General features: G+C 51.0%; 3 protein-coding genes across 3 annotated transcripts; 2 read left to right on the top strand and 1 right to left on the bottom strand.

Moving 5' to 3' along the window:
- Positions 1-307: 307 nt before the first annotated feature.
- UCRPA7_8600 (hypothetical protein) lies at positions 308-1,937 on the bottom strand (the record flags this gene model as incomplete). The annotated part of the gene is made up of 3 exons (XM_007921112.1): positions 308-519; positions 611-857; positions 912-1,937. 3 exons carry the CDS (start codon positions 1,935-1,937, stop codon positions 308-310), a joined length of 1,485 nt encoding a protein of 494 aa, XP_007919303.1.
- Positions 1,938-5,297: 3,360 nt separating this feature from the next.
- Positions 5,298-12,369, top strand: UCRPA7_8601 (putative myosin type ii heavy chain protein; the record flags this gene model as incomplete). The annotated part of the gene is made up of 3 exons (XM_007921113.1): positions 5,298-5,459; positions 5,514-11,798; positions 11,860-12,369. The coding sequence occupies 3 exons, from the start codon at positions 5,298-5,300 to the stop codon at positions 12,367-12,369; spliced, it is 6,957 nt and encodes a 2,318-aa protein (XP_007919304.1).
- Positions 12,370-13,024: 655 nt separating this feature from the next.
- UCRPA7_8602 (putative duf1620 domain containing protein) lies at positions 13,025-15,987 on the top strand (the record flags this gene model as incomplete). Its single annotated transcript, XM_007921114.1, has 2 exons — positions 13,025-15,889; positions 15,943-15,987. The coding sequence occupies 2 exons, from the start codon at positions 13,025-13,027 to the stop codon at positions 15,985-15,987; spliced, it is 2,910 nt and encodes a 969-aa protein (XP_007919305.1).
- Positions 15,988-19,084: the final 3,097 nt, after the last annotated feature.

Below are 19,084 nucleotides of genomic sequence, written 5' to 3' on the forward strand. Positions count from 1 at the left end.
GCTTTACCGAATCGAAAGCTGGGTATCGTCATATAGTGCCTCCTTTTTGGGTAAACCTAGTCTCCCTAACTCCATGCTGTGCGATGATGGAAAAGATGGGGCGACCGGTGATGATGATGCATTGAGACATCTTAGGAGTCCAGTTCGTGCTGAAGTCCTCGCAAAAGCAATGCAAAAACAAGGAAAGGAGGCATGTCCTACTGGAATGAGGAAACGCAGGGAAATCTACTGGGTGGATGGGCGGGTGGCAGGCAAGGGCGATAGATACCTCGAGAGGCAGATGTGTACGGATGATCAACGCAATCCGTTAAATATGGACGCCTTCGAGGCGTAGGACCTTGGACGAGTCATTTAGAAAGCGACGGCGGTAGTCGACGATGCCCTGAGCAATGCTGGCAAAGTCTTTAACCTTGGCAGCACGGAACTCTGTGAGCAGTTGTCGCAGACCAGCCATGAAGCGCGTCTTGTCGTCGCCGGCGTACTCGTCCGACTGACCCAATTCCAGGAGGATTTGGTCATCTAGAAGGTGATAGGACTCCCAGTCAGCGTCGGCGGGAGCGCAAGGAGGTTTGCTCTTGTTAGCAGTCATGTGGACGTATAAGCTACTCACCGGGCGCCGCCATCTTCTGGAAGTGCTGGAACTCGCAGTCATCCCCTTTAGGACATGCTTGACCGTCGAGCTCGTAAGGGCATACTTCCTTCTTTGTGTCAATCCTGTTGCTGTACGTCAATGATTTCAAGCCTCCTGGCACAGATTTACTGTAATTGGGGTGGAAGCGGTAGGCATGGAAGTATTGCAATGGGCTTTCGTACGGAACAAAGGATGTTCGGACTTCGGATGTGTGCTCATCATCATCCTGCAAGATGTGTTAGGAGAAAGGCACAGGAAGCGTTGAATAAACGACATGTACTTCTCTGGGGGCATCTGCGGTTTCTGCATGCTCCTCCAGCGCCGCATCGTTCGCTTGAACGTCCACGCTGGATATCTGCGTCGGCATGGTTCCGGATGTTTCAAGAGCCTCGGGCACTTGAAGCTGAGGGGTGTCTTCTGTAATGCTTATGGTGGGGTCCACTGGGGCAGGACTGAAGGATGGAGTGTCAATATGAGCTTGATCTGCAGTATCTCGACCTGTGGTCTCGGGAGGCCTCAGCATCTCGGGATCGTCGGCGACGCTGTGAGTTATATCATCATCCACACCAGATGAAGCAGCAATGGGCTCGGTCGTTTCATCAATAGATCCCATGTCCATTGCGACATCAACATCTTCAGTCTCGACCTCAACCGATGGCAAAGAAACGAGTTCACCCTGCACTGACGTTGCCACTTCGGCGCTGTGACTGTCAACATGAGTATCGCGTGAATCTGACTGGTCCTCAGGCTGTTCCTGGGTGGCCTCGGGCTCGACACTGGCAGCAACTACTTTGGGAACATCCACAGGTAAGTCATCACGATGTGTGTCTGGCGAGAGTGCACCAGACATTTCAACGCTGGGCTCGTCCTGTTGATCTCCCGATGGTGTTGTAGGCGACGGTTGCCCGCCCGGCTGGACATCTCGCTCAGCAGATGGAACCTCAGAATCTTGGCCACTGGGGAGAGGTGTAGATTCTTTGGATTCCAAGTCGAGTGTACTCATCTCCTCGTTGAGCCGCTTCTGTTCCGCCATGGCCGCACTGATTTCTGCTTGTAGTTTGGCCTCGGCATCCCGGAGCAGCTTCAGCTTGGCATTCTTTTCTGCTAGTCCAGCTTCAATTCGAGGAAGCTGTACGCTTGAGATGCGCAGACGTCGCTCTCTGGTAGACTCTTGACTGCTAGACGCCAGGTCAGAACGCTTGGGCAATTTTATTGACTGTGCTTCGGAGATGAGCTGCGCGGAAGGGCCGTCGGAAGACTCCACGATCCCGCTAGATAGGGCTTCACTAAGACGCGACTCTGACATTTCTAATGCCCTGACCTCCGGCGGTGTTCCTGTGCCGCCATTTGGTGTTTGAGGGCCCAAAGAACCTTGCTTTGCGCCCTTCTTCGCCTCCTTCTCTGCGATCTGTCTCTTGATTTCGGCGATTGCCTTAAGCTTGCGCAAATATTCGCTTTCCGCTGGCTTGCCATTTGTGTGGTGGGGTGGGGTGTGAGTATGAGATGAAGGCGCCGGACTTGAAAACTGCCTATTAGGCAGCCCATTGCTAAGCGGCGGGAAATCACGAATAGAAGGACCTCTCGGGATAGATGGGCCGGATGGGACAGCACTCATGGATGTGCTATCCTCTGGGGAGTCCACATCCATCTCCACATCGTCGTCTGATTCGTCGCTAATGTCAATGACCAGAGAAGACTCTTGGTGGCTCGGTGCAAATGGCCGCTTGGCTGGATTGGAAGCAGGATAGTCGACAAAGTCGGATGCAACAGGTCGTTTGCGCTGATTGCTGGTCTGCGCCGTGTGATTTGCAGAGGCTAGAAGACCAGAAAGTGTCGAAGCTTGAGGAACGGAGGCACCGGGCAGAGGCGAAGGCTGCTGCGATCGAGTCGATGCAGGTAAGGGTTGTGGAGTCTCTGTTTGCGGGCGAGATCTGCCTCCTGAAGTTGAGGGGGGTATGGAGTCCTTGGTTCCAGTAGCTTTCTGCGCTTGTGACTGCTGGGTTTTCTTCATCAAAGCCTCCAGCTTCTGTTTGAGAATCAGGTCCATATCAGCCTTTGACTTGCCAGACTTTTTAGAGACGCTTGTGGTCTGACGATTACCGCTCTTCGAAGCTGAAGACGCTGGTTTTATCGTGGAAGGAGAAGGGACGGTAGGCTTCGAGGGGTTGGCGGCTTTTTGAGCTAGAAGTCGTGCTATCCGATCTTTTCGCTCCTCCCCCTTCGAGGCAGTCGTGGCGGTAGGTGACTCAGCTTTACTAGCTGGTACCTTGTGTTTATCGGGCTGTGTCGAAGACATTTGCAAGACAGGTGAGTCGGAGGATGGTATGAGATTGAGCTCAGTAAACAATGTCTTGACCACTTTCTCGTCAAACCCTTCGTCTATGTAGGTTTGATATTTGACACCATGTGGTAAGAGCCTGAGAATGGCTTTCTGTGCTTCCTTCTTCGCTTCTGCGACACTTTTGAAAGGTGATGTTGCTGATATGGAAGCCTGAGAGGTGTTCTGAGCCTGCTGTTGCTTTGTAGCGCTGAGATTCCGTTGTTGCGACGGGACTGCGCGGAGGACATCGGATGAGCTGCGCGTTGATTCGTCAGAAGTCGGTTCATCGTGATGAATCTCGCGGGGAGATAGGTACGGTGAATATGATCCAGACCGCTCTCGAACTAAAATTGTCAGAACGTGTGTATTCTTAGAGGTTATAGAAATTTCTGACCTGCTGCGGAAGTGGCTGCGCCATTCGGGACGATGGACACGTCTTCCACTTCAGTCTCATAGAAGTTTACATCCTGAGGATCTACCATACTTTCGTCACGACTCTCTGATGCTTTCGACGTATTGTCTGCCTGAGTCACCTGCTTCTCAAGACTATCTTGGACTACAGGCTCTCTCGGCTCATAGAGGTCGTCAAACTCCCCTTCGCTGACTTCACCCTCTTCCGCTGATTCCTCGTTCTCCGGATCATATGCTGTGTCCGGCTCAGGGCCAGACACAGGCACAGACACTGGCGCAGGAGCAGGATCCGGTGGCGCGACTGTTTGTGGGTATGATGGTGTATACGGTTGACTCGCCGGGGTTACAGGAGGCGCGTAAGCTGGAAATGGGAACGCGGAACCTGGAGGCCCGTTCATCATCGGAGACTGCTGAGTCCATGGCCCGCTGTTCAATCCAGGATATGGAGATACCCCGGTTGGTGTTCCTGCAATTCCCAGTCCAGGTATTCTACTCGCGTTGTAGTCATACGAGCTTTGCGATGCGCCGTAGTGCGCTTGGACGGCATTAGGGTCAGGTTGCGGCGCATAACTCGGGTCGTATTGCGGGTAAGGGTACTGTTGCTGTGGGTTATGACCCGGATATTGACCATAACCATAGGGGTATTGAGACATCGTGAATGATCGATGCGATAATGGACTGCGGTGCTAGGCAATCAGGGAAGACAGCAACGAAAACCTGCAATGCCTTTCTATACATGCATCGTCATTGATAAAGAGAACGCGTGGTCGAAGTGAGGAGGGATGGCGCAGAGGATTAGAAGTACAAATGGCTGTGGATGGCCTCGGAGAGTGGTGGTTGCACAGCGGCTAGCTCGAGCAGATGGTTCGTCTGTTGGTGGCGGAAATATTGGACAGGGTAACAAGGGAAAGCTGAAAGACGACAAAAAAGAAATGCTGTGGAAGAGTTTGCCAGAAGGCAGATCTGCGGTGGTGTAGATATGACTGCTGCCTTTTATCCAGTGGTGAGGTGAGTTGTTACGGGACTGAAGAGATCGGGTGTTGTGAGGAGGCAGGAGAGATGAGGTCGGACAAAGAAACTCGACGTGATTGAATTCTGTGTTGGGTTTTCGGTCGATGCTTTTCCTCTGCAAAAGGATGCCGCATCCAGCCAGACACAGACTGCTGCCCTTTACTCTGAGAGAGGCAGACGGACGCGCTAGCTCGAAAAGGACTAGCGCATATGGCACCAGCCGGGAGCCCCAACTGGCCCCAGCTGGCCCACTGAACGACACTGTTGCTGTGCCGTCATTCTGTTTACTTTTGCAGGGAAGCAACCACTCAGGTCCCGCCTTACGCCCTAAACTGCCATCCAAGACACCACCGGCACACGTCTTCAACCATTCCGACATTCCACCTCAACTTCCTCAAATTCGATATTCGCGATATTGCATTGCTACAGCAAGCAGGAAGACGCTGCGACGCTCAGTGTTCTTTCGTTTCTCTTACGCTTCTATTGCATTTTAAAACCTAGACTAGATGCTTCGAGCTGGGCCCGGCGCATGGTTCTAATGAGGCTGTCTTCCTACTGTTTACACGACTCTTTTACCCATCTGAAGACAAAGCACTCGCCATCACCGGGCTGGTTACCGTGCATTGAAGACTGCCCATCATGGCCTCCAACTCTCATGGGATGGGGTCAGTACGAAATAATCCCTTCGCGAGGAACGCCTCCCCATCACCCGGCCCCGGCGCCGTAGGTCGACCAAAGTCCGCCATCTTCTCTCCTCCTAGATCAAACATGTCGACACCAACCTCACATACTCGGAACCATTCACAGGCCACTATGTCAGCGGTACTCGCCCCGGCGACCTCCGTGAAGCATTCGCATTCTGGTTCTCGTAGTGACACGCCGCAATCCAACACTTTCGCCCCATCTTTCATCAAAACGGAAGAGATGAGGCGGACCCCCGATGTCGTCAAGGGCATTGAGGGCGAGAATGATTTTTCCGGGAAGCGTTACGTGTGGCTTAAGGACCCACAGAGCGCTTTCGTGAAGGGCTGGGTCGTACAGGAGTTGGGAGGAAATAGGATATTAGTACAGTGTGACGACGGAAGTGTAAGTGTGATATTAACATGTTCGGGAGGCTCCGTTTCTCACCTTAGTTCTTAGCAACGAGAAGTCGATGCCGAGAGTGCAGACAAGGTCAATCCTGCAAAGTTTGACAAGGCAAACGACATGGCCGAGCTCACACACCTTAATGAAGCATCCGTCGTGCACAACCTGCATATGAGATACCAAGCAGATTTGATATACACTTACTCGGGTCTTTTCTTGGTGACAGTCAATCCGTACTGCCCATTGCCCATCTATACGAATGAGTACATCAATATGTATAAGGGCCGGAATCGAGAGGACACCAAACCACACATCTTCGCCATGGCCGATGAGGCTTTCCGAAACCTCGTCGACGAAGGCGAAAACCAGAGTATTTTGGTTACTGGAGAGTCTGGTGCAGGAAAGACCGAGAATACCAAGAAGGTTATCCAGTATCTCGCCGCGGTAGCCCATTCAGATGCGCCAGTTAAGAATCGCGGCCAACACTCCAACCTATCTGCTCAAATCCTCCGGGCAAATCCGATTCTGGAGGCCTTCGGGAATGCACAGACTGTCAGAAACAACAACTCGTCTAGATTTGGCAAGTTCATTCGTATAGAATTCACAAACACGGGATCAATCGCTGGCGCCTTCATCGATTGGTACCTTCTTGAGAAATCGCGCGTTGTACGCATTAATAACAATGAGCGGAACTACCATGTCTTCTATCAGCTACTTAAGGGAGCTGATCGACGCCTGAAGCAAGATTTCCTGATTGATGGTCTCGACGTCGAAGACTTCGCCTACACTCGTGATGGCCAAGATACGATCACTGGCGTATCGGATCGAGAGGAATGGGATTCCTTGATGGAAGCGTTCGGTGTGATGGGCTTCTCAGACAAGGAGCAGAGTTCAATTCTGCGTACCGTGGCAGCAGTTCTTCACCTAGGAAACATCACTGTGATGAAGGAAAGCAGATCCGCAGATCAAGCACGCCTAGCGCCTGATGCAAAGCAGGTTGCTGATCGAGTGTGCAAACTTCTTGGAGTGCCGCTAGAGCCATTTCTCCAGGGTCTCCTACACCCTAAAGTCAAAGCCGGCCGCGAATGGGTCGAAAAGGTTCAAACACCAGAACAAGTACGGCTCGGAGTCGATGCCCTTGCAAAGGGTATCTATGAACGTGGATTCGGAGATTTGGTGACAAGAATCAACCGTCAACTAGATCGAACTGGTATGGGACTGGATGATTCCCACTTCATTGGAGTTCTGGACATTGCTGGCTTCGAAATATTCGAAGAGAACAGCTTCGAACAACTCTGCATCAATTACACCAACGAGAAGCTTCAGCAATTCTTCAATCACCACATGTTTGTCCTAGAACAAGAGGAATACGCCAGAGAACAGATTGAATGGCAGTTCATCGACTTTGGTCGCGATCTTCAACCAACTATCGATCTCATCGAGCTACCCAACCCGATCGGTATCTTCTCATGTCTTGATGAAGACTGTGTAATGCCCAAAGCATCAGATAAGTCTTTCACTGAGAAACTCCATTCCTTATGGGACAAGAAATCTCCGAAATATCGATCGTCACGGCTGCGGCACGGTTTCGTCCTCACCCATTACGCCGCTGAAGTCGAATATTCGACTGAAGGATGGCTAGAGAAGAACAAAGATCCCTTGAATGACAACATCACGCGATTGCTCGCTGCGTCAACTGACAAGCACATTGCGACCCTCTTCGCTGACTGCGCCGATACGGACGACGACATTGGCGGTGTGCGGAGCAGAGTGAAGAAAGGACTCTTCCGCACAGTAGCTCAGAGGCACAAGGAGCAGCTATCGAGCCTGATGGCACAACTTCACTCGACCCATCCACATTTCGTAAGGTGTATTCTACCAAACCACAAGAAACGGCCAAAGCAGTTCAACAGTCTCCTCGTCCTTGATCAGCTGAGGTGCAACGGTGTCCTAGAGGGCATCCGTATTGCCCGCACTGGTTTCCCCAATAGGCTGCCTTTTGCTGAGTTCAGACAGCGATATGAAGTCTTGTGCCGTGACATGCCCAAGGGGTATCTAGAAGGACAAGCCGCAGCAGCTATTATGCTCGACAAGCTTGGTTTGGATAGAGCCCTATTCCGAGTAGGCCTGACAAAGGTCTTCTTCCGAGCAGGAGTGCTTGCAGAGCTGGAAGAGCAACGTGATACGCTTATCACGGAAATCATGTCTCGTTTCCAGTCTGTTGCTCGTGGCTATATGCAGCGGCGAGTCGCCTATAAGCGACTGTATCGTGCAGAAGCAACAAGAGTCATCCAGCAAAATTTCCGCGTGTACCTCGACCTATGTCAAAACCCTTGGTGGCAACTACTTGTTAAGATGAAGCCCTTGCTAGGTGCCACCAGGACAGCTTCTGAGGTGAAGAAGCGAGATGAACTCATTCGTCAACTCCATGAGAAGATGCGACAAGAAACCACAGATCGTCAACGACTTGAGGATGAAAGGCGAAACGTCCATACGGAGATGCTGAGGATTCAACAGACCCTCGAAAGTGAACGCGCTCTAGCACTAGATAAGGAAGAGATCTTCAAACGATTACAGCTCCGAGAGGCAGAGTTAGAAGACAAATTGGCTGGTGCCATCGAAGACGCTGAGAAGTTGGAGGATCAGCTTGACGATCTTCTAGACTCCAAGAAGCGTGCCGAAGATGAGGTCGAGAAGTACCGCAGCCAATTGGAGCAGGCAGCGGCTCTAATTGCTCGCTTGGAGGAAGAGAAGACCGAGCTTGCCGGCCGCGTTAGCGATCTAGAACAAGCCATCGAAGATATCTCCCAACGACAGTCAGAACGAAGTCAACAGGAGGCCGCCCTAGAGGACGAAGTACATATGCTCCAAAGTCAACTAGCTCTCAAGGACCGAAAAGCCCGCGATCTCGAAGGCAAACTGCTGAAGATTGACCAAGATGCCGAGGTCAAATTAGTGGCGGCCCAGAAAGAACTCCAAAACTATAGAACTCGTGAACAAAAGCTGATTGCCGAGAATCGTGATGTCCAGCATCAACTGTCGACTCTATCTAAAACGTCTACCGACTATGAAGACCTAGTTCGGAAAAAGGAGAGTGAGTTAGCTCTCCTCCGAGGGGATAATAAGAAGTACGAGATGGAGAAGCGTTCCTTCGATGATCAGCGCAAGATGCTCGCATCGGAAAAGGAGAAGGCTACTGGCAGACTTAGAGAAGTACAGGCTGAGGTTGTAGCTCTCAAATCTCAACAATCACAGCTTCAGCGTGAGGCAGAAGATGCGAAGAGGATTCTTCAGGCTCGACTTTCCGAAGATGCGCAAGCAGATCAAAATCGCCAGGTCTTGGAAAGCCAAATCAAGGACTTGAAAGGCGAATTATACAACATCCAGATGGAGTTGAGTAGGGAGCGACAGTCCCGCGATGATGTCCTACTCCTTGGCGAACACAAGTATCAAACCTTGAAGGATGAATACGAAGAACTCAAAGAGTCCAAAATCACGATCGAGAAAGAACTCTACGCGCAACAAGACACCTTGCGGAGGACCCTGGAAGCCCGAACAACAGCTGAAAAAGAGCGAGATGAAGCAAGACAAGAAATTCGAAGGCTTCGAGCTGCCAAGTCACAAGCTGAAGAAGCTCGCCGAGAGGCTGAGGTTGCTGGCGAGCGTGCTGCATCCCGTGTTGCCAAGGACCGCGAGCACAGCCTTCGACAAGATCTTGATGCGGCTCAAGAGCGATTAAGGTGGTTCGAAGCAGAATGTGCGAAGCTCAACAAGCAGGTCGAGGATCTCAATAAGATGATCCTGTCCTCTGGTAACTTTGGATTAAAGAATGACCAGGCTAAGGAACGACTTGAACGAGAACTCCACACTGTCAAGAGCCGTTTAACTGCTTCGGAAAATGACAACCGTGCATTGCTTAACAAGTTGCAACAGAAGGGTTTGGAAATCGCTCGTTCGAGCTCAAGAGCCAGTGAAGCATCCCGTGGGCAGCTGCAATTCCTTCAACGTGAGAAGACGAGACTGGATGAACAGAACAACAAGCTGAACAAACAACTCGGCGAGTCACAAATCACGATTGCCTCCTTGGAAAAGAAGCTCGAAAAGCTGCAACTGAATCTCGAGGATCTGAACCATGAAGTTGCCCGAGAGGTCAAGACAAGCCGTAATGCAGAAAAGTTGTCATCCAACTTCACAGTGCAGCTTGCCGAAGCAAATCGCAATGTCGAATCAGAACGTCAACTGCGTACTCAGGCTCAGGGAACCGTGCGCACGCTCCAAGCAACCCTTGATTCTCGAGATAAGGAATTGACTGAGCTCCGGGCTCAAATGCTCAAGGTCCTGAAGACTGTCGATCCAGCAGCTGTGCCCAATATTGAGGTTGATGGTACCAATGAGAGGGTCTGGAGCCAGAACTTCGATTTGGTTAGGAAGATTGAGGATTTGCAACAGAACCTCCGCGTACAGACTGCAGCACGATCCAATGCGGAAGCACAGCTTGCTGATCTAAGAGCTTCGAGGAACGACACCCCGAGCCGACCTAAACTTGAGGAGATCGACCTTAATGAGGCACCCTTCAATGGCTCGCCCACCCAGAGGCGCAATAAGATGAATGGACGCAAGATCTCGAACACCTCTACGCCTACTCGACGGTTCAATAACAATGAGCCAGATCCTGTCCATGATTCTCTTCGCTCAGAACGGACTGCAGACATTTTGAGTTTCAACAACCGCATGGATCTCAAGACCGAGCTAGAGGAACTTCAAAACCAGCTGCAGCTCGCACAACTGCAGAACCGCCACCTTCAGAGCCAACTGGATCGAGCAACCCCGGGACCTGAAACCTACTCTTCAGATAGCCCATCTGCGAGGCGGGTTCAGAAACTCGAGAAGGCGAATAGTCGTCTACATGACATGCTCGACGATTCTGCTAAGAAAGTATCGGCGTTGGAGAAAACAATACGGACTGGCCAATTATCTCTGCATGATATCCAGACCCGTTCTCACGAAGAGATCCTTGACCTACTTAACAGCCAGGAAGATTCAAGGCGATCGCTCCTTCACAGCCATAAAGATGCTGTGGCCGAGCTGACAGACGTCAAAGAGCACTTCGACAAGCTCAGGCACGATCGAGCCAAGCTCGAAGTGGATCTGCGCGATGCAAAGTCCGACCTTCAGGAAATGGCTCTTGCAAGAGAACAAGAAGCAAGCAGCCGCAGCCAGTTGCTGCAGGAGTTCTCTGACCTCCAGATAAGACTGGACGCCGAGACCTCCAAGCTTGCAGATGTCACTGCCAGTCTCAATCTATACAAAAGCCGTGCAGACGAATACTTTGGGAAGCTTGAGCAGGCCGAAATAGCCGTACTCAAGGCCAACCGAGCCGAACAGTTCGCAAGAACGCAAGCTAAGGAAGCTGAGGATACCTACGCAACAGTCATGGCAGAGCGGAAGAAGATGGATGGCATGGTCGAGAACCTTCAACGCCAGCAGCAACGTCTAGAGGAGAAGATCGAAGACATGTCTACGGACCTCGAGGCAGTGACACAAGCCAAGAAGCGGTTGCAACATGAACTTGAGGATTACCGAAATCAACGTGCGATGGACATTGAAGACACCGAGTCAAGTATGGAGCAGACCAGGAAGAAGTACCAAGCAGAGTTCGCGACACTCACCAAGGAACTTGACCTAGCCAGAGAAGAGAAACTCTTTAAGCAGGCCGAAATCACTCGGCTCCGCGAAGAGCTTGATGACCTCCGCTCTAAGTGGGATGATGAGGTGCTCAATAGCTCTACTTGGTCCAAGGAGAAGTCACGTCTCGAGGCCACGCTTTCTGATGTCATGTCTTCACGCGACGAAGCTGTCAATGCCCATAACGATGCCCAAGGCAAGATAGTGAATCTACTATCTCAAGTCCGCACTCTCCGATCTTCAGTAGACGATGTTGCTGCGGAGCGTGATGCGCTTATTCGCGAAAAGCGCAGCCTGGAAGTCCGTCTCGAGGAAGCCAAGGCTGGGCTTGATGACCTTGCTAAAGGCGACAGCCCGTCACTTCGCAATGCGGCAAACATTGACAAGGAAATTCTTGAGCTCAAGTCCAACCTTGCGCAGCAGGAGGATATTGCTGCTGCTGCAGTGGAGAAGATGAGGCGTGCTGAGGCGCTTGCTTCTGAAGTGCAGAAGGACATCACCGTAGAGAGAGAAGCTAGTGTTCAACTTCAAAAGGAGAAGGCTGCACTGGAAAAGTCACTGAACGAAGTCCAGGTCAAACTTGTTGATTTGGAGACAAAGGGGTACTCGAGCGCTAGTCAGGATATTAAATTCTTGCACAAACGAATCCAGGAGGTAAGCTTTCAGCATCGACATCTCATCCTTCTTCATGTAATAAATACTAACGATTTTATAGCTCGAGTCACAGCTTGAGGTCCAGGAAACTGAGCGAAGCAAGTCTCAACGATCGGTCCGTAATGTGGATCGCGTTGTCAAAGACCTACAAGGTCAAATTGATCGCAAGGAGAAGCAGAACTCGCAAATGCAGGATGACCTGAGCCGCATGCGAGACAAAGTCGATAAGCTGCTCAAGACAATTGACGAACTCCAGTCCTCAGAGTCCACCAACCAGCTAAGTGCGCGCCGAGCTGAGCGGGAACTGCGAGAGGAGAAGGAGAAGAGCCTCAGACTCGAGCGCGAGCTCGAGGGCTGGAAGCATATTCGTATGGAGAAAGGCTCTGCACTCGGTAGTGTGGCCGGTAGCGTCATTGGCTACGGAAGCATGAGGAGGAATGGTACCATGAGCACCATGCGGTCGACTTTGACGAGCAGCGAGAATGATGATGCGTCTATTCACGGGGTCGAGATCCCAAAGCGAAAGAGCAGCATTAGTCGTGTGCCGAGTCTGACCAAGGGGTTTTTGTAAGGTGATGATTGATCGCGGAATGGAATCAGGATTAAAGAGTCAGCATCATAGCGGCGTTTAGCCGTGGAAATGGGTAGTCATTTATAATTGTTTCGGACGGGTTGCAGTGGATTGGAGGCCCAAGGTGTCATCACCATGGGATTGTATATGTATGGAATTGCTGGTTTGATAGCATGAGTCTGGCATTGCGTTTGACACGGTTTGGTTAACATAGGGTAATGACGAGTATGCAATAATGTCTCTGACCTAACATCGATCTAATTTATTTCGTTCGTGAAATATTCCAACCCAAAGAACATATACGGGACAGCGACTCTATGTGGCTGTAAAAGGAGGTAGGCTATGTATGGTCCGTGCACAGGCTTCTCCAAGAATCTGAGCTTGTGTCATCAAGCTCCCAGGGCGGGCTGCTTAGAGGTCCCACATTTGACATTTGGGGCTCCAAAACGTCTACGTAGAGCTTCACGTCCTCAACACCAACCCCGGAACCCCGACAGCAACCGCTCTTTGTGGGACTCTCAAAGTCGACCCATCTTCAGCGAGATCAAATTGATTCAAGGTCTGATGGAAACATAGGAAACGACTCCAGCTTCGCCCACGATACGTCAGGACTTGCGCTTGTCGCATCAGTCCGCCTACGCGGTCATCCTTCACCATGATTCTACCTTCTGTCTCTGCGCTCCTCCTCCTCGCCCTCCCTTCTACCGTCCGAGCGGTCTTCCAAGATGAAGTCGACCACATTGACTATCACTACGAGCTCCTCGGCGTGCCCCAGCGCGAAACCACCTTCTTCCACAGGCCACGACCAGATGACAAGGCCAGTCTACTGTACACTCTCAGTGATGTCGGCGTCCTCGGCGCTGTCAACCCTAGTAGTGGCGCTGTAGTATGGAGGCAATTCATTTCCGGCAACATCTCGATTGGCGGCGGCCACCTAAGAGCTGGCCAAGGCGAGACGTGGCTGGCAAGTGCGTATGGGCAGTCAGCTCACGCCTGGGATGCTGTCAGCGGGAGGAACAAGTGGTGGACGGATTTCGATGGCCAGGTTCGGGATCTTGAGATTATGGAATTAACAGAAAATGCGCGGAAGGACGTGCTGGTGCTGACAGAAGAGGGCGGCACAACCGTGCTCAGGCGTTTGCATGGTGGTGAGGGCACTGTGGTTTGGGAATTCAAAGAGACCAACAAAGACGTGCCTTTGCAGGTCAGCACCAATGTCGAAAAGGTCTTCGTTGTGAGTCTCCATGGCTCTCTTACGTCGTACAGCTTGAAGGTTACTATTTTGGATACGTTGACGGGCAAGCGGCTTGACGAGCTTCTGCTCGGCACGAAGGGCGATGTGCATAGCGAGAAGGATGTCATGTTCGTCGGCTCCAATTCTGCTGCCCCGATCGTCGCATGGACGGACAACTCGCTATCTAAACTCAAGATCAACGTCTTGGGCACGAAGAAGACACAGGAATTCCCCCTTCTGGCGGAGACCAAGAGTGTTGATATCCATGCTCCGCATTTGGTTCAGTCGCAACCTCATTTCCTTGTGCAAAGCAGGACAGCAACAGGCAACAAGGCGGAGGTTTTCCATGTCGACCCGAAGACTAACGCCATCACGAAAGCATATGACCTGCCACACTTGCCAGGACCAGGAGCCTTCTCAACTAGCTCCGAGGGTGCCAATGTTTACTTTACAAGAATCACAGCTGATGAGCTAAGCGTCACATCTTCCGCTTCCCATGGTGTCCTAGGTCGTTGGCCCATCTCTGCTGGCGAGTACAACGCTGAGGCTATTCACGCCGTATCCGAAGTGATCAAGAAGGCGGGTGATAGCTACGCGGTCCGATCAGCCGCTGTTACGGATGCTGACGACTGGATCCTGGTCCGGAACGGAGAGCTTGCATGGTCTCGGCCAGAAGGTTTGAGCGCCGCCGTAGCTGCGTCATGGGCAGAAATTCCGGAATCTGAAGAGCTGGCCAAGACTCTTGACGCCGAGGCTCACAGCAACCCACTATCTGCCTACATTCATCGTGTCAATCGACACATCGATGACCTCCAGTATCTCCCTAACTACTTGGTATCCATTCCTCAGAGACTGCTTGGCAGCATCCTTGGCACGGACATTTCTTCGAAGAAGGCAGGCCTAACCCGTGATAGCTTTGGGTTTAGTAAGCTCGTGGTGCTAGCTACCCGGCGCGGTAGACTCTATGGTCTCGATGCCAACGATCATGGCAAAATCCTGTGGTCGAGAAAAGCAATTGACGTAGCTCCTGGTGAGCCTTGGATTGTCAAGGGCATTTATGTCAATGATATCAAGGGTACTGCAACTGTAAGAGGTGCTAATGGTGATTACATCGTTGTCGAGACAGCCACTGGCAAGGCAATCGAGACCATGCCGCCTGGCTCAGCGCCCCCAGTTCTCAGCACCGTCGTTGTGGATACCCCTTCAGGCAAATGGCCTTTGACAATTGGACTCGACGGGAAGATTGGTGATCTGCCAGCAGCTCTGGCACCAGAGCAGACAATCATTGTTCAGAGCGTTGAGGGCCAGCTTCGCGGCGTCAAGTACATTCACAAAGGCGAACAAGCTGTCGAAGAGACAACATGGATATTCTCCGTTCCAAGCTCTCAGCGTATCGTCAATGTCGCTACACGACCTTCTCATGATCCAGTCGCCTCCATTGGCCGGGTTCTTGGGGATCGTGGGGTAAAGTACAAGTACTTGAACCCCAACACCATTGTAGTTGCCGCCACAGATATCACTACTGCCAGTCTCACTATTTATCTGCTTGACACCATATCAGGCCAGATTCTAACGGCTGCGACGCACGATGGAGTGGACACTGGCAAACCTATCGAGTGCGCTATTACTGAGAACTGGTTCTTGTGTTCGTTTTATGGCCAGTACAAGCTCAAGGACAACTTGGCTCAATCCATCAAGGGTTACCAACTTGTTGTTTCGGACTTGTACGAGTCTGACCTATCTAATGACAGGGGCCCGCTTGGAGATGCCGCGAACTTCTCCTCGATCGACCCGGTTGATCGTCCCACGGGACCTGTCTTGCCCTCGGTCGTTTCTCAAACATTTGTCCTTGCGGCTCCGATCTCTGCGCTCACTGTTACTCAAACAAGGCAAGGTATCACCACGCGTCAACTTCTTGCCTATCTACCTGATACTCATGGAATTATCGGGCTGCCTCGCCATGTATTGGAGCCTCGTCGCGTTGTTGGCCGGGATCCAACCCCTGCTGAAGTCGAGGAGGGCCTGATGAAGTATACACCCGGCATCGAGGTTGATCCCAAATCGGTCATCACCCACGAACGAGACGTGATTGGCGTTCAGAAGATCATCACAGCGCCGACTATCGTGGAGAGCACGAGTCTTGTTTTTGCCTTTGGTGTGGATGTCTTCGGCACCAGAGTATCCCCCAGCTTGACGTTTGATATTTTAGGCAAGGGTTTTAACAAGGTGTCGTTGATCGGCACAGTTCTGGCTCTTACGGCCGGTGTTGCGTTTTTGAGCCCTTTGGTAAGTTTTCTCCCTATCTTCCATCTGAGTCTGACGCTGACATCTCGCGACAGGTGAGAAAAAAGCAGATCAATACTAGATGGCAAGCACCAATGTAGAGAATAGAGGCAGGATTATTATAGATGTGTACGATCTCTTAAATAATCAAGTATTGGGCAGCTACCACAGCTGCTAACGAATGAAATTTTTTTGATATCACTAAATGACAAGATGTATATTACTAATAAATGAGAATACAAGCCAGTCTTGGATGATCCTTAACCTTCAAATTTCCTCAGTCAATATCTTCGCATCTTAGTGACGATAGTCGTCGTCTCTGTGTTCCGGTGGATCGTGTTCCCAACTGATTTTCTTGTTCATCACCGGCTGCCGAAATGGCCGAGGCCAGTCATTTCGACGGCCTCGCGGGAGCGCATCCTTCTCTGCAGGTCTTTCTTCTGCAGATGATGAACTTCGACTACGTTGCCGAGCAGAGTTTTGTGAGTCCCCGCGAGGGTTCTTCAAAATTCCCCTTTGAGGTCGGATATCTTGTCGCCTCGGGGAGCGATCCCTGATCGCCTCATCCCTTCTGTTCCTTCTTTCAGATGACCCCTCACTCCTAGGTTGTCCTCGAGCATAGTCATCACGAGGAGGAGCTCGCCTTGCTATCGTTATATTAGGGCTCCTAGGAGGCGGTGATCTTGAGTAGTATCTATCCGAGTGCGTGGTTGCGCGATCCTGTGAGCTCCGTGTTTGTTCGACAATGCGTAGCTCCTCATGTCGAAATCCATGATGCTGTGGCCTACCCCTTGGATGAGGGCTACGGCTTCGTTGTACCGGACGAATCGTGATCGTTTCGACCACTCTCCTTATAGGGGTGGGTGAACCTCTCCGAGGCGGCGGACTCTGGCTTATCTCCACCCGCTCCGTCACTCTGGATCTAGACCATGAACGAGGTCGCCTTACCTCGTCCAACTCATCACTACCTAGATTCCGTCCCTGACGGAAGATATTCGCGTCGTGGTGGCTATGTTCGCTACGGGAGTATGGAGACTTTCGCTCCCACGAATGAGATCGAGATCGGGTTTCAGACTGGGAGCGAGACCGGATGCGTGCAACATCCTCTCTTAGACGGCGGATCTCCTCTTCTTGTTCTCGAAGCCGAGTCTCCCACGGCTGACTTGCTTGTTCATCTCGTATTGGAGTAGGTCGAGGTCGAGTACCACTGGCTGCCAGATTCGGCGAGGGAGAGGGACTTCTAGCGCTTCTAGGATGGCGCCGATGGGATCTATGATGATGGCTAGAGTGAACCGAGGGCCCGGACAGCAGGACGTCTTCAGGTATTGTACGGCGATCTTTTTGGGGATGAAACCGAAAGCCCCAGTTGTCTGGGTTTTCCTGTTCAGTGACGAGGTTTAGCCAAAAAATCCGAAAGCAACAGGACTCAACTCACATCGCCCCTATCTCGGGTATATCCAGTAATACTTCCACCCCATTCACTCGTCCCTGGCTTATGTCGCCTTCTGTATTTACTGCCCTCTTGATAATCCATCAGACCGCAGAATTGGAAAAGCTTGCGAAGACTAGTTGGAAGTATAACGTCAAGGGAGGAAGTAGTGTTCCGAGACTTGCTCTGTCTGTTGCGGGTGCTGTTGTGAGATTTGGATTGCCCGGTGTCGCCTTGCCTATGCTTTCTCACTGTTTCTATTTGCTGTTTAGTCTCTTTATTTATGCGAACAGACTTGCGATCATTATTTCTGTAAGAAGATGACTCCATCATTAGTTTATGCGAGTCACCCTGAGTCTATGAAACACGGATAGAACGCAAATGCTCTGATTGAACATAGGCTTGATTGAAGCGATTCCATCTTGATTGACTGTGAGTGCTCTCTATTTATAATTGTTCCTCCAGTCAACCCTGGCTTGGGGGTTTCGAGAGCAAAGTGCCGTGGTTCTTTGTCAGAACGGCTGCCCGATTAAACCAACAAGAACATCGGATGAAAAAGCCAACACATAGACCGCCGAAAGCAGCAAGCATCGTGACTTGATTGTGCTACTAATAGAATCCAGACAATGCTGTTCTCTTTGGGTGTATATACTAAAGCAGATGGTTGCAAGTGGCGACGCGAGGAGGACACGTCGTCGACGATGTGGACCGAGTCAAAAGAAAGCATTATTCGTTGACTCACCTGGCAGTATTGAGAAATTGCTGGGAATCTTTTTTTCTTTTTCTTTGATGCTGACCGTCCACCTTCACATTAGACGTAGCCAAAAGTTGTCAATGGGCGAGCATAAGTTACTTCTGCCGACATTATTAATGACCACGACTGCGGCAACAAAGTGCTGACTAGGCCATCAATCGCTACAGTCGTTGGAAGCGGAGCTTGTGAGTATATCGTAAAAAATTAGTAGGCGGTGAAGTTGCGATGGCGAGGGGTTGTGAGTACAGAAGTTGTAAAACGTCACACATATCGAAGAACGCAAACAACTGACCCTGAGTCATTCTTATAATAGAGCTATCAGATCCGCCTTGTTGTTCAAGCACACCAAACAAGTCATAATAGACTTTTCGCATGCTATCTGACTCCAGAGGGTCGTGACCGACCGTACAACATCAACCTGTGTCCATTATGTGTTCGCTACGATTAATCTTTATCCAAGAACCAAATCAACCTCCTCCAGATACAGGCTTTCCCAGGAGGCCTCAGGGATCCAGCCGATACCCTTTCGATAAGCAACTTGATCCACCCACTCAATCCATAAGACAACGTACTCAGTCCGTTCGATTGAAGCTCCATCCAAGCCTGTTCCTAACTCTTCATCTATGTCTTCTCCTGGCTCCTCACCAAGAGCTTCACCCGAGCCAATCTTCAAATCGACAACCCGGCGTTTACAGATTGCAACTAGCTCTACTATCACCTCAGTTGTATCGGTGAACATCTCTTCGAAGCGATCGGTACTATGCACCTGCAATAGCCCACAGTCTACTCCATTTTGGTCTGAGAGCGTGACGCATTGCGGAGGGGATCCAAGTTGTGAATGACCCCGACGAGCAGTAAGCCATGAGCGATTAGTCTTGCAAGATATGTAGGGTGTCTGTTCTGGATTGAAGGAAGTTGTAGAGCTTTCAATGCTTTTCAAGGGGAATTGCTGCCAGAAATACCTCTCCGGCAATGACTCATGAGTAAAGATATACTGTCCGCCGCCCTTTGGTGG

Source organism: Phaeoacremonium minimum (genome assembly GCF_000392275.1).
Source record: "Phaeoacremonium minimum UCRPA7 unplaced genomic scaffold PA7_03_scaffold_599, whole genome shotgun sequence".
Classification (NCBI taxonomy): Eukaryota; Fungi; Ascomycota; class Sordariomycetes; order Togniniales; family Togniniaceae; genus Phaeoacremonium; species Phaeoacremonium minimum.